Source organism: Halichoerus grypus, chromosome 13 (assembly GCF_964656455.1).
Source record: "Halichoerus grypus chromosome 13, mHalGry1.hap1.1, whole genome shotgun sequence".
Classification (NCBI taxonomy): Eukaryota; Metazoa; Chordata; class Mammalia; order Carnivora; family Phocidae; genus Halichoerus; species Halichoerus grypus.
The window spans coordinates 67,293,750-67,306,127 of record NC_135724.1 but is presented as its reverse complement, the minus strand read 5'-3'; the positions used below and the strand labels follow the sequence as shown (position 1 = coordinate 67,306,127).

General features: G+C 49.0%; 1 protein-coding gene across 2 annotated transcripts in view; it reads right to left on the bottom strand.

Annotated features, from left to right (window-relative positions):
- Positions 1-12,378, bottom strand: part of PI4KA (phosphatidylinositol 4-kinase alpha) — a 118,474-nt gene that overhangs the window by 68,078 nt on the left and 38,018 nt on the right. Inside the window, exons 11-19 of one of the 2 annotated variants that reach the window (XM_078060681.1) lie at positions 11,731-11,943; positions 11,102-11,202; positions 10,330-10,459; positions 9,165-9,297; positions 7,598-7,693; positions 7,041-7,224; positions 6,493-6,596; positions 4,119-4,287; positions 1,284-1,334 (exon numbers count right to left, since the gene is read on the bottom strand). In XM_078060681.1, coding sequence (XP_077916807.1) covers positions 1,284-1,334; positions 4,119-4,287; positions 6,493-6,596; positions 7,041-7,224; positions 7,598-7,693; positions 9,165-9,297; positions 10,330-10,459; positions 11,102-11,202; positions 11,731-11,943 — 1,181 coding nt within the window. The remainder of the gene's footprint in view (positions 1-1,283; positions 1,335-4,118; positions 4,288-6,492; positions 6,597-7,040; positions 7,225-7,597; positions 7,694-9,164; positions 9,298-10,329; positions 10,460-11,101; positions 11,203-11,730; positions 11,944-12,378) is intronic. The other variant, XM_078060682.1, reaches the window with a different exon arrangement.

The following is a 12,378-nucleotide window of genomic DNA, read 5'->3' as shown; positions in this document are numbered from 1 at the left end:
AGGTGGTAAGGTCCCCAGGGGAGAGGGAAAAGCTGAGAGTACAGGGAGGCAGCTAGGGTGCAGGCAAACCATCCCCTCAAGCACACTCAGGCAAAGGAGACTGTCATTACACAGATGCAACAAGGGAACAAGCAACTCGGTTCCTGCTCCAGAATCGGCCACTTACGGGGCGGGGGAGACAGGAAAGAAAAGGACAAGCCGAAGCAAGGTGAATGGAAGCAGAATATCACAAAGTGCAACCTGTGACATCTTAAAGGCAAATGATAATAAACCAGTCATTTCCCATTTTTCACCCACCTAAAATCAGACCCCTAAAGTCCCCAGATTCCGAATGATGAACATCCAGACTTCAGTAAGTACAGAAACTGAGATCAGGAGAGGTGCCTCTCCATCCACCTGCCTGACCTCTACACCCCTGGGTCACCCTGGCAGCTCGGAGGTCAACCCCTCTGGTGTTCCATGTGAAGGGACACGTGTGTGAGTGTTCAAGACTCGAACTACGGGGAGTGGGGAAAGGTGGGAAGGAACTGGAAGGCAGAAGGAGGGCTTAACCAGAAGGTAGGTTTAGTGGAAGTTAGAAAAACACGGATGGAAACAAGTATTAGAACCTGGGGCCATGGCTTAGGAGTGGCAGCTGGGAACAACTGAGAAAGGGGAAAAAGACTTCTACAAAGGTCATTTGGGAAGCAAAGGCTGCAGACTGAGACAGGACAAGATGAAGAGTGCTGTGGCAGGGGACGGGGCCTAGACCGTGAGCTGCCACCGTGCTGGTGGGCGGGGCTGTGCTCCAAAGTATGGCCAGTCCCCGTGCCAACAACGCCGCCCCACAGAGGGCACTGGGGGCTGCAGCTCCAAGTACCAAGCACCGTGCAGAGGCCCCAGGCCTCATCTCACAGGAAGGGGTCGGGAAGGGGATGGGAGCAGAGCCTGCCCACCATTAGTCAGAGGCACCAGAGCAGGGCATAAGACACAGGACGAACCTGGAGCCACACCTCAGATTTGGGAGCCACACAGGAGAGAACCAAAGTGGGTTTCGTGGTCAAGTGGCAAGGAGGTTCACGCAAGGCGCGGAGAAAGGGAGTGAGGGGCTGTGGCCACAGTAGGCACATACCAGTGGGACAGTCACAGAACAGCTGGTGGTGGCAGAAACCCAGCCACAAGTCCAGAATCACTGGGCTTCCAAACAGCATTTTGCTAAGGAATTTGCTGTGCACCACTAGGCAACATTGAAAATATGAGCACAGTATTTGAAGTCTGAAACCACTCAGTTAATGAATACTCACCACAGCAATTACAGGAATGAGTACACCCAAGTTCCCTGCACTGCTAGAAGCCTAGAAAATAAAATAATAGAGTCATTGAAAGCATGTGTTTCTTTCATTTAAAAAAGAGACAATGTTAATTTCAGAGAAATAATGAGATATATAGACAGCGATATATAAACATGCTCACCCAATATCTTTTTTTTTTTTTTTAAAGCAGGCTCCACACCCGGTGTGGAGCCCACCTTGAGGCTTGAACTCACGACCCTGAGATCAAGACTTGAACAGAGATCAAGAGTCATATGCTGAACTGACTAAGCCACCCAGGTGCCCCTCCAACATCATTTTAATAGCAAAAAAAATGGAAACATGTCAAACAGTAGAATGATTACATAAATCATGGTACCTGTGTAAAATTAAATACCATACAGCTATTAAAAAGACAACTTTCTGAAAAATATTTAGTCACTTTGGAAAGTGCCCACAGCAAATTTTAAATGGGAAAAAAAAATCAGGATTTCAGAGTATGCTGTGATATAATCCCAATTATGAAAATAAATATATTTGCATAAAAAATCTAGGAGGAAGTCTGTCAAAATGTCAATGATGAGGGGCGCCTGAGTGACTCAGTTAAGCATCTGCCTTCGGCTCAGGTCATGATTCCAGGGTCCTGGGATTAAGTCCCACAGTGTCATCGGGCTCCCTGCTCAGCAGGGAGTCTGCTTCTCCCTCTGCCTCTGCCTCCCCCTGCCCACCCCCTGCCCACGCTCTCCCTCTTTCTCTCTCAAATAAATAAAATATTTTTTAAAAATGCCAACAATGAGTATATCTGAGGAGAGGGATTATGGGTGCTTTTTATTTATCAGTTTCTGCATCTTTTCTACAATAAACATATGTTCTTTCCAAGTTATGGAAATTTTGGGGTTACTTTAAAAATAACTTTAATCGTTATTGAAAACATGAGCACAGTATCTGAAGGTAGGTTCCCTGGCTGGACACACAAATAAGGTTATAAACTATAGTACACACTGATGAGCCTAAGTTCTGGAAGCACTCACCTAAGCACATTCAATTTGTTTTTTATATTAGCAGTAGCAGCCAAGTGCATCGAGCACCCACTGCGTGCCAGGCAGTTCCAAGCGTTTCATATGTAATAACGAAATCTTTGGTGGAGAAAACAGGGTTTGAGTAGCTTGCCATAGCCCCACGGCCGCTCAGCAGTGGGGGCAGAATCTCAAGACCTGCCTCCTCTTCTATGGAAACTAAGGGCTTCCCAGATATGCGATGACTGGGAAGAACTGTCATTTCTTAATTTATAATCCTAGCTCTTTGTCTTCAAAGGGGCACATGTTGGCCAATCCCCTCTCACTGACCCTGCAAGACCCCCTTATTTGCTGAGGCCCCAGCTTATGGGAAACGCACAGCAGTTGCTCAGTAAACACTGGGCTAGCCCCTGCATGATCACAAACAGGAACTATTTCGCAAAGAACAGGATTCACAGCTCTGCACCTGGAGGGTAGAAAGAGGGATCCCTGCACTGTCGGGGCCACAACCCCCACTCCCAGTCCGTGAATGAAGCATTACATCTTGAGTCTTGAGAATGTAAACTTGTAGCGAGAGCAGGCAGAGGGGAGGAGCCCTTGTGTCCAGGGGGCGTCCTTCTGGGCCCTGAGGTACAATTTCCAGGGGAGGCAAGGAGAACGACTCCTGAAACACCCTTCAGACACATCACAGCCTCTGCTTTCTCGGGTGCCGAGTGCCTCCCCACATCTCTGAGCAGCCCTCTCTTCCTGATGCCCAAGGCCCCACTGGACACCAGAGCTGCCTCTGTCTCTTGTCAGGATGGCCTAGCTCTGCACCATCCTGGGAGACTTCAGAAACACCCAGATCACTGTCAAGGGGTCTAGCAGAGCAAGGCTGAATTAGAGCGAAGGCTCTTAGAACCCCTTTTCGCACCAGCTACTCCCCCTTAGCCAAGATTTTCACACAGAGAGCTCCTTTTCACGCAGTTTCCAACTTAGCTGTCATCTCCTCAGGTCTTCACACAACCCGATCTAAAGCGCTCCTCTCCACACTGCCCTGTTTTGGTTTTGCTGTCCAGGAGCAGGCCCCTTGTCTGCCTGTTCACTTCTGTAACCCCAGCACCTAGAACAAGGGTCAAGAAACTGCGGCCGTGGCCAAATCTGACCCACCACCTGTTCTTGGAAATAGATTTTTATGGGGGCACAGCCGCCCATTCTTTTAACTGGCTTTATGCTACCAGGACAGAGCTGACTAGTTGCAACAGAGACTCTATGGCCCACAGAGCCTAAAACAAGGATAATCTGGCCCTTTACAGAGAAGGTGGGCTGACCGTTGACTAGGCACATAAACAGTAACTGGGGAAGGGAGGTGGGAGGAAAAGACAGAGGAGGATGAAGGTGGAGACTCTGGTAGAGAGACTGGCACCAGCATGACATGTGAAAGGGGAAATGATGGGGTAGGGGGCTTAACCTGCCTCAGCCTCCCCAATCTGTCTCTTTGGGGCCCGAGACCTGTCATTTTGTCTGTCCCCATGGACCCATCTCCCTGGATGGCCCAGATTAGGTTAGATCTGGCCCTTCTCATGTTGTCACTGCGTTCTGGTGAAAGCCTCCACTCCCTGGCTTCATGATGGCCGAGAGAAGGAAGAGAGGGGGTCTGGGGGAATCCCCACCCTGGGCCGGGGGAGGTAGCTGCCACGAGCCAGACATGGTCCTATAAGAAAGCCTACGAGAAAGCCACCCTCTCCACACCCCTGCCAACACCCCTGAGAAAGAACCTTCGTTCTTGCTGTTTACCAGATGCCCCAGGGTGACCGCCCTCCTCCCTCCCTACCTTCAGGGCGGGCCCCTTCTCGCTGGCCCGCTCGCTGGCTCGCTTTCCCTCCAGCCCCAGCTGCACAAACAGCTCCAGCAGGTTCATGAGCAGCTCATCCACGAGGTGCTCATCCTGGATGTTGGCTGCGATGTTGGCCAGGGCATTGATCACCGCCAGGGAGCAGTGCCTGGTGGGGAGAGAAAGGAGAGCTGCCACAACACGGGGCCTGGATTGCAGGGGTGAGGCCAGTTGACTCCTGCCTCACCATGCCCCTCAGTGCCTGTGAATGAAGGAGCCTCCAGAGTGGATGAACATCTCTGTGAACACCAGCCCCTAAAGGACAGTCAGCTGCTACTGAAATGGCTTTAACCTCTCCTGACATGCAGTAAGGGCCTCGGGGAGCTGCTTAGGTTCCAGGAATCCACACCTGTGGAACTTGTGAAGATCTTAGGACACTTCTCTCTCAGTGTTGAAAGCCTACCACGTAGCTAAATTCCTGGCTGGGCCCTGCTTTCCTCTCAAATTATAGGTAGCCTTAATTCACTATTTCCGCCCATAAAACTCTCCTCTGATGATCGGCTTCTTCCCCACACTGTCTCCACCATGGGGCTGATGTTAGTATTAGCTCACATCAGACACAAAGGAAGCACTCAGTGGCCCTGGGACAACCGGCATCAGGACAGTGCTGGCCCCAGGTAAGCCCTGGATACAAAGCTGACAATGCCCCCCGACCCCCCACTCCCGCAGAGAGACACAGCAAACCAGCAAGGCTGGCCAGGCTTCTGCAGGTGCTGGGGGCAGCCAGAGCCTGCCACTTTTATGCTGCATGACCTCAGATGAGTGGCTCACCTTTGAGCCTCAGTTTCCTCCTGAATAAAACAAGAATAATATAATTCCCTCCTCGCAGGGTGTAGGACAAATGAAACACTCCACATGAAGCATTGAGCACATCATCTGGCCCCCAGAAATCTCCCAGCAAACAGCAGCCCTTCACAGACATGTGAAATCCTGGGCGGTAAGGGCAAATGAATGGCAGTAAAAGCTTCCACTGGTGAGGAAGAGGACAAACCACTTCTGGTGGTGGTATCAGAAAAGGCCTTATGGAAGAGCGAAGTGGAGAAGTTGAAGAACTGGTAGGCATGGAGAAGGCCAAGTACTGCATACTGCAGCAAGACAGAGGCCAGGGTCAGAAGGAAAACAGCAGGAGAAAAGACAAGGAGGGGAAGGTGTGAGGGCCAAGGAGGTGCAGGAGTCACTTCGGGATAAGGAAGCAATGAGGGAAAGAGGTGCTTTGGTCTGTGTGTCAGTTTCTTCACAAAGACCAGGATGGACGGATGGATACACGAAGGGGAAAGGAGCTGACTGTCTCCCTAAACCAGTCCTCAGGCTGTTCTGGTAGCCTGGGCTTGCAATGGAGGTAGTAAGAAGGCAAAGAAATGACAAGGCCAAGAGCTTGCATTTATCAAGAGCTTTCCTGTATATGATCTCAATTACCCACACAACTGGAGACAGATGTTCATTTGATGGATGACGGATGAAGAAACAAAGGCACAGAGAGGGTGAGCTTTTTCAAAGGTCACACAGCCACACTCCCACCCACTGAAGTGAGTTGGAGAGAACCTCAGACTGAGCCCTGCACGTAAAGGTCAGAAAGAGAGAAAAGAAATGCCAACAAAGGGGCACATCTCTTCCTCCCTGCCCCACTCCTCTGTCCCGCTCTTCCCTTGATCTGTCAAACTCTTATGAGATCCTCCATATGTGGAAAAACATGCCCCTGCCCTCAAAGTATTCACAGTAAGGGCAAGGAACAGGCAAGGAAGCATATCTTAGTCTGCTGGGAAAACTGGCCAGACTTTACACAAATATCAAACAACTGAGCATGTAAAATGTCTATTCCCTTTGACCCTCCAAATCCCACCTCTCTGAATCTATCCTGAGGAAAGCATCAGAGGACGCTCAGATACACAGCTATTAGATTGTTCGGTGTAGCACTTACCAGCAGGAAAACTGGCAAACTAACCCCCAAGCTAGGGACTGGTTAGATCTTGGTGCTGCTCTAAGATGGGACATTCTGCAGCCATTAAAGGCGGCACATGGAAGAAGGTTAATGGCATGGCTGATGCGCTGTTACATAAAAAAGCCCGTCAGCTGGGTGGACACTTTGAGCCTATCTGGAGTCAGGGAGGGTCTGAGGTAATGACACTGAGATGCTCAGCTCCCAGTGGCAGTCACATGGGGTCTTCATTTCCCACTTGTGCATGTGCTGATTTGTAGCACATAATGCTTTTGTAGGAAAAAAGTTTATTCAAAAGACAAATCCCCAAGCCTCATACTTTTAAAGGGAGCTGAAAACTGTCACGATCTAGAGTGACAACAAGGTCTAGAGAATTACCTGTAGCCATGATCCTTGTAATCTTTAGTGGCTGAGTACACGACAGAGCTGGCCTTCACGCTGATCTGCTGGAAGAGATTCCACACTTCCTGATAAATGTATTGCTGGAAGAGTGAGGTACACGGTTACCATGGCATGACTTCTCCATGAAAGCCCCTCCTTGGAACACGGAAAAGGCTCCTCTACCATCATTCAGAGCAAAAGCTTCTGGAATGTATGGACCATAAGGGCCTGAAAGACCATCAGGGGCATCCATTCCTAAAGCTTTCAGCAAACCTCAAAAGCTAAAAGGGAAATGGTTTCAACTTAAATCCTGTTACATGTTATTAACATCGGCAAGAAATGAGTTTAAACCTCCTTTTCCCAGCACTTACAGAGCCATCACACTATTCTCTTTTACTTGGAAAAAAACCTCCCTGTTCAATGTCAAGACAGTTGTGAGCATTTAACTCATCTGAAGGGTAAATTTAATCTATTTTTGCACTCCTGATAGTCAAAGTAACAAAGCTTGCAGAGGGTAGTGGGTTTCATTGCAGGTCCTGCCTTACGTTTCCGGTGATAACCAGGCAGCCCAGCTGGTCGATGATGAGCACGTCAAGGGGGGAGGGGGGCTGGCAGAATTTCTGTTGCAGGATCTGCAGAATTGGCTCCATGACCTTTGGGGTGTCCCTCAGGGCCACCGCAATGTGTCCCAAGGCTCGGATGGTGTGGTCAGGAATCAAGTGAGCGTCCCTGTGGGAGGGAGGAAACAGAAGCATCCTGGGAACAGTCCTCTGTGAAATGAAACCCAGAAGCTACAGCCTGGACCCCAAGGTTACCACAGTCTTTCAGATGAAGCAGTCATCCGACCGTGGCACCCTGGAATCCTTACTTCCTGAAGAAACACAAAGTCCCTGGCTCTAGGCAGTAAGACACAGATCTTTCTCTGTTCCCAAACAGTGGTCCAGGATCAACATTCTAAGGTGGGTTTCACCTTAAATTGTGGGACAGACCTGATGCACGACTCCACACTGTGCAAGAAAGAAGCACAGATGTGCGAGATACCAGGTGGCCCCCCAACATGTCTGCAGAGAACAAGTGGCTGCCCCTTGAGGATGGGACGTACTTGTCGCTCTCCTGGGAGATGTAGAGCCGGTTGGAGAGGCTGGCCAGGAAGGCCTCCACGATCACCGTGTCCACCGTCAAGCCAGCTTTCAGGCACCTGGACCGTGAGGAAACCCACACAGCATTGGGCATCAGAACAACAGATGAGTGTTTTGTGTTTGCTTTTGGTCTCTTTGTCAGGTCTACAGAGTTTAAAGAACTGCTCTGAGCATTTTTCCCCCAGAAATCTGAATGAAAATCATTACACAGAATGAATTCAAAGAATCGCTGCCGATTTTGCCCACTTGATAAATATCTCAGTCAGAAACAGTAACTTCATTATTTGACCAGAATGGTTTCTTTCAGAATGTTACACTCACCCTAATTCCAATTTAAAATTTCCAGAACAGTTCCTTAACAAAAGTTACAGTAACTGATTCAAGACAGATGGTCCCAAGACAGCTGAGGGAATATTAAATGATATACCAAGGTTTTAATAGTATGGAGAAAAACTTACTTTCTAAAGAAAAGGGGTAATTTTAAAAGCCCCTAAGGACACAGAATTTCTTCAGGCATCTCTCGCTCTCTACATCCGTTTGGCTCCCAGGCCAGAGTCAGAGAAGAGCGTGTGTCTGACAGAGAGGGCCATCATATTCTCGTGATGGGGCTTCTGAGAGCATGGAGCCAGAATTCAGAGGGAGAGATACATTTTCACATAAATCAGAATGTATGTGGTTTCTGAGTTTGGAGAGCAAGAGTTCACATAGCAGGAGCCTGGGCAGCACTCAATCATATAAATCATATAAAACCCGTCTCTTACACTAAAAATTATAAGGAAAAAAAAACAGAAAACGTGACAATGTGTTGTTACTCTGGATGGTATAGGCTGATGGATAACTCTTTTCTTTCTACTTTTTTTCTACATTCCATAAGTTTTCTCTCCCATTTTTTAATTATGTTTATGATCAAAAAAAGAAAAACAAGCTTTATTAAAAAAAATAGGGGCGCCTGGGTGGCTCGGTCAGTTAAGCATCTGCCTTTGGCTCAGGTCATGATCCCAGGGGTCCTGGGATCGAGCCCCACATTGGGCTCCCTGCTCAGCAGGGAGTCTGCTTCTCCCTCTCCCTCTGCCCCTTCTTCTTGAACCCACCCCCCACAGCTTGTGTTCTCTCTCTCTCAACATAAAATCTTAAAAAAAAAAAATATGTGGGGTGCCTGGGTGGCACAGCCAGTTAAGCATCTGACTCTTGATTTTGGACCAGGTCGTGATCTCGGGGTCATGAGATCGAGCTCCACATCAGGCTCTGCACTGAGCACAGAGTCTGCTTGAGACTCTCTCTCCTCTTCCTCTGCTCCTCCCTCCTGCGCATGCATGCGTGTGTTCTCTCTCTCTCTAAAATAAATGGATAAATCTTTTAAAAAAATCATTAAAAAATATGTAATGATTCCTCTTTTAAAATCAGGTGTAGGTTTACAATAATCTGAAACAAGCTTTAAAAAACTATGAACGTTTCTTATTTTTTAGTAATTTTATCTGAAGCCTGTTTCCTTCCTCCCCACGTCACCCACCCCTCTGGCCGGTCTCCCACCTGCAGATGTTGTCAATGGCAATGTCCCGGAGCTGCTCATACATGGAGGGTTGGGTCTTCTTTCCCGACATGACATTCAGGGTTGACTCAGAATGCTCGTTGGTTACACTGATTTTTATATCATTGCCAGCAACTAAACGTAAAAATTCAAGTATGTATCTGGTTAAACCTGTCACTTTCCATCCCCTTGTCCGTAATTCAAAACCAAAATAATATACTGATCATTTTTAGCTTATGAAACAACCCCTCTAAAATGATTTGACCAAACATTTCAGAAACAAAAGTGAGAACAGAAAGGATGAAATGAACATGCTTAAACAAAAGGAAGAATATTTAGGTTGCAAAATGATAAATGGGTACCACAGCAATTTCTTAAGAAATGGTTTGAAAGTCCTGATGAACACCCACAGGTACCCAGCCCTGAGGGTGAGGCGTGGTTCTGTCCCCGAGGGTTATGTAGCTAATGTGCACAAAAACAGTAAGGGTGGGGGGTGAGCGTGAGAGCAGGAGCCTTAGAGCCACAGAGACCCCTCCTTGTCCCGGGGTCCAGGGAAACGTCTCATCTGCTTGGAGATTGGGTTTCTTCATCTGAAGGGAGAAGATAAAGCACCCACCTTCACAGGACTGAGTGGGTGGGATGAGCAATACAACATTAAAGCCCCAGGAGGAAGCAGGTATTAATGAATGCTAATGGTTACAGGTGGCCAGATTTGCTCTGAGCCCATGTCCCTGTCATAGAAACATGATAATACACTCACGAGGCAGGGATAGGGACTAGCTGAGATCCAGCATGGAGAGCTCCTGGCCCAGTGTCTGGGACACATTGGACTCATGCTTTAGACTGTCTCAGTGACAGAAGGAGCCAAAAACAAAGAGAAAGTGGAACTAGAAGACCCCTCAGTGGTGGCAGGACTATATGCCAGGGAAGGGCGGAGGAAGGAAAGAACTGGAGCCCAGCGGGGGTCATGTAGGGAAAGCCATGAGGAAAGGCATAAAGGAGGAATGAGCCCAAGGACAGGGCAGGGCGCACAGGCCAGCCACAAGCTCTCAGTCACAAAACCATGGCGGGCTGGCACACAAGGTCACGCGGTCCTTTTCTTGGAGCCGCAGGGACACATGGGATTTAGGAGCTGGAGAAGTGGCCTTGGGTACAGCCATCCGTTACCTGTGTGGTATTGACTGTGGCACTTATAGAGCTTCACCAGCACAGGGGACGGGACAACCAGGAAGTCCCGCAGAGACGGCGTCACTGAATGCACCACCACCGGGAACCTCTCACACAGGCGGCCCAGACCCTGCAACACACCATCAACCCATCATACAACGTGAGTTGTAGCCACTGAGCAGGCCCAAGCAATAGACACCCAACCTTTCAGATACCCGAGTTGGACCAGAAACTTCCAAGGTCAAAACAGGGCCACTTTGCTCACAGGGCAGAAAAAGACTGGAAAGGAGAATGGTCTAGACTCTGCTCAGCCTAAAGGGGAGATATATTGTTAAAGTGTGTCCATTTCTTTTGGAAGCAAATTTAGGGGAGAAAGGATACACAACATGATTTCTGAACAATGGCAGCTATGGTAACTGGGATTAGTAACTTGGCAAGGTAAGAGTCTCTGAGAGCAGAGCCAGCACTGCAGACATCAGGAGGTGTCCTCAGGACTTTGCCTGCAGCCTTGGGAACAGCCCAGTAGACACCGGGCGGCCTCTCCACAAAGGAGGACTCAGCTGCGCCTGGAAATCACAGAAATCCCTGGCACACTGTCAGCAGCAGCCCCCCACTCATCGATGAACTGTGTCTACAGCAGGCTCTAGTTCAAGTTCCTAAAGACAACAGCTCAGGTTCTGCTGCTGCTATGCCAACCAGAGCCTAAATGATATAACAAGAAGACTGCCCTAGTTGATGGGATCGAAGCCTTGCAAGTGTCAGTGAGACTGACCTGCAGACAGCAGATAAGCAAGGGCAAATGAGCAATGATGACTTTGCTGGACGTCTTAGACTGCAGCTTCTCAGAGAGCTTGATGCAAAGATTTTCAGCACCTAAATTCAAAAAAATGAGAGGAGGGTATGGATGATTCGCGAAGGCCAATATTTACAAAATACTTGTTCACCAATTAATCATACAATTAAATGCCCAGGGGCATACTTTTTGCAGGCTTTATTAATAATGAGTGGTTATACCAGAAAGTATTTACAGGCAGGCAGGCATCCTTAACTGAAACCTCATCCCTGCTCCATTTCTGCTGTTGTGAAAACACCGACCCATGTGGCGTGTGACTGCTCTCTCCTCTCTGCTGGCCCTGAGCCTCTCGTCCCCAGTGCTCTGCACGTGGCAGCCATCCACAGTCTGCCACACACTTCCCATTTTGCTGTTCACCCTAGACAAGCACCTTTTCCTCCGGCACGGAGCTCCCACTTCTCCACATAAAAGCCTAAAGAACCATCAAGAAGCTATGGAGAGGACACACAGATCCTGTGGCCCTCGCTATCACCTCCTCCCATGTCCAGTTTCCTCAGCCTGAGGACAGGGTACCAGACATCTGGGGCACGGCAGTGGCCGATGCTCACCCTGCTCGTCCTTCACGGCCCACACCATGAGGTCCACGCAGGCAGCGTTTGCCTGGCAGCGCAGCTTGAGGGGGCTCAGCTCATTGTGGATCCGGTCTGCATCATGCAGAATCTTCTGAAGCTCCCCCTGGCTCGTGTTGAACTGCTCCAGCACAAAATCATGGATCTCCTTCACAAAGGAGGCTGGGAGGTCTGTGGGAAGGAGAACAGGCACTGCAGGTGGAAACAAACCACGAAAATTCAGGCAGTAGCTCTACGGTCTCTCCCACTCTAACAGAAACCCAAGAGGAGTAGGTCTGCTGCTGGCTCCTCTGGTTGTAAGAGTGGCCGCTGCAGGGGGCACCTGGGTGGCTCGGTCGGTTAAGCGTCCAACTCTTGATCTCAGCTCAGGTCATGGGTCATGAGATCGAGCCCCTGCTTAAGATTCTCTCTCTCCCTCTGCCCCTCCCCCACCTGCTCGCTCTCTCTCTCTCTCTCTCTCACACACACACACACGTGTGCTCTCTCTCAAAAAAAAAAAGAAAGAAAGAAAAAAGAAAAGAGTGCCTACTCTCGGCACACGTGCTACCAGGCACTCAGAGAAAATGACCATTTCCCAGGGAAGTGGGAGCAATACTGTTTTAAGCAGTCAGTATACTAAAACCTGAA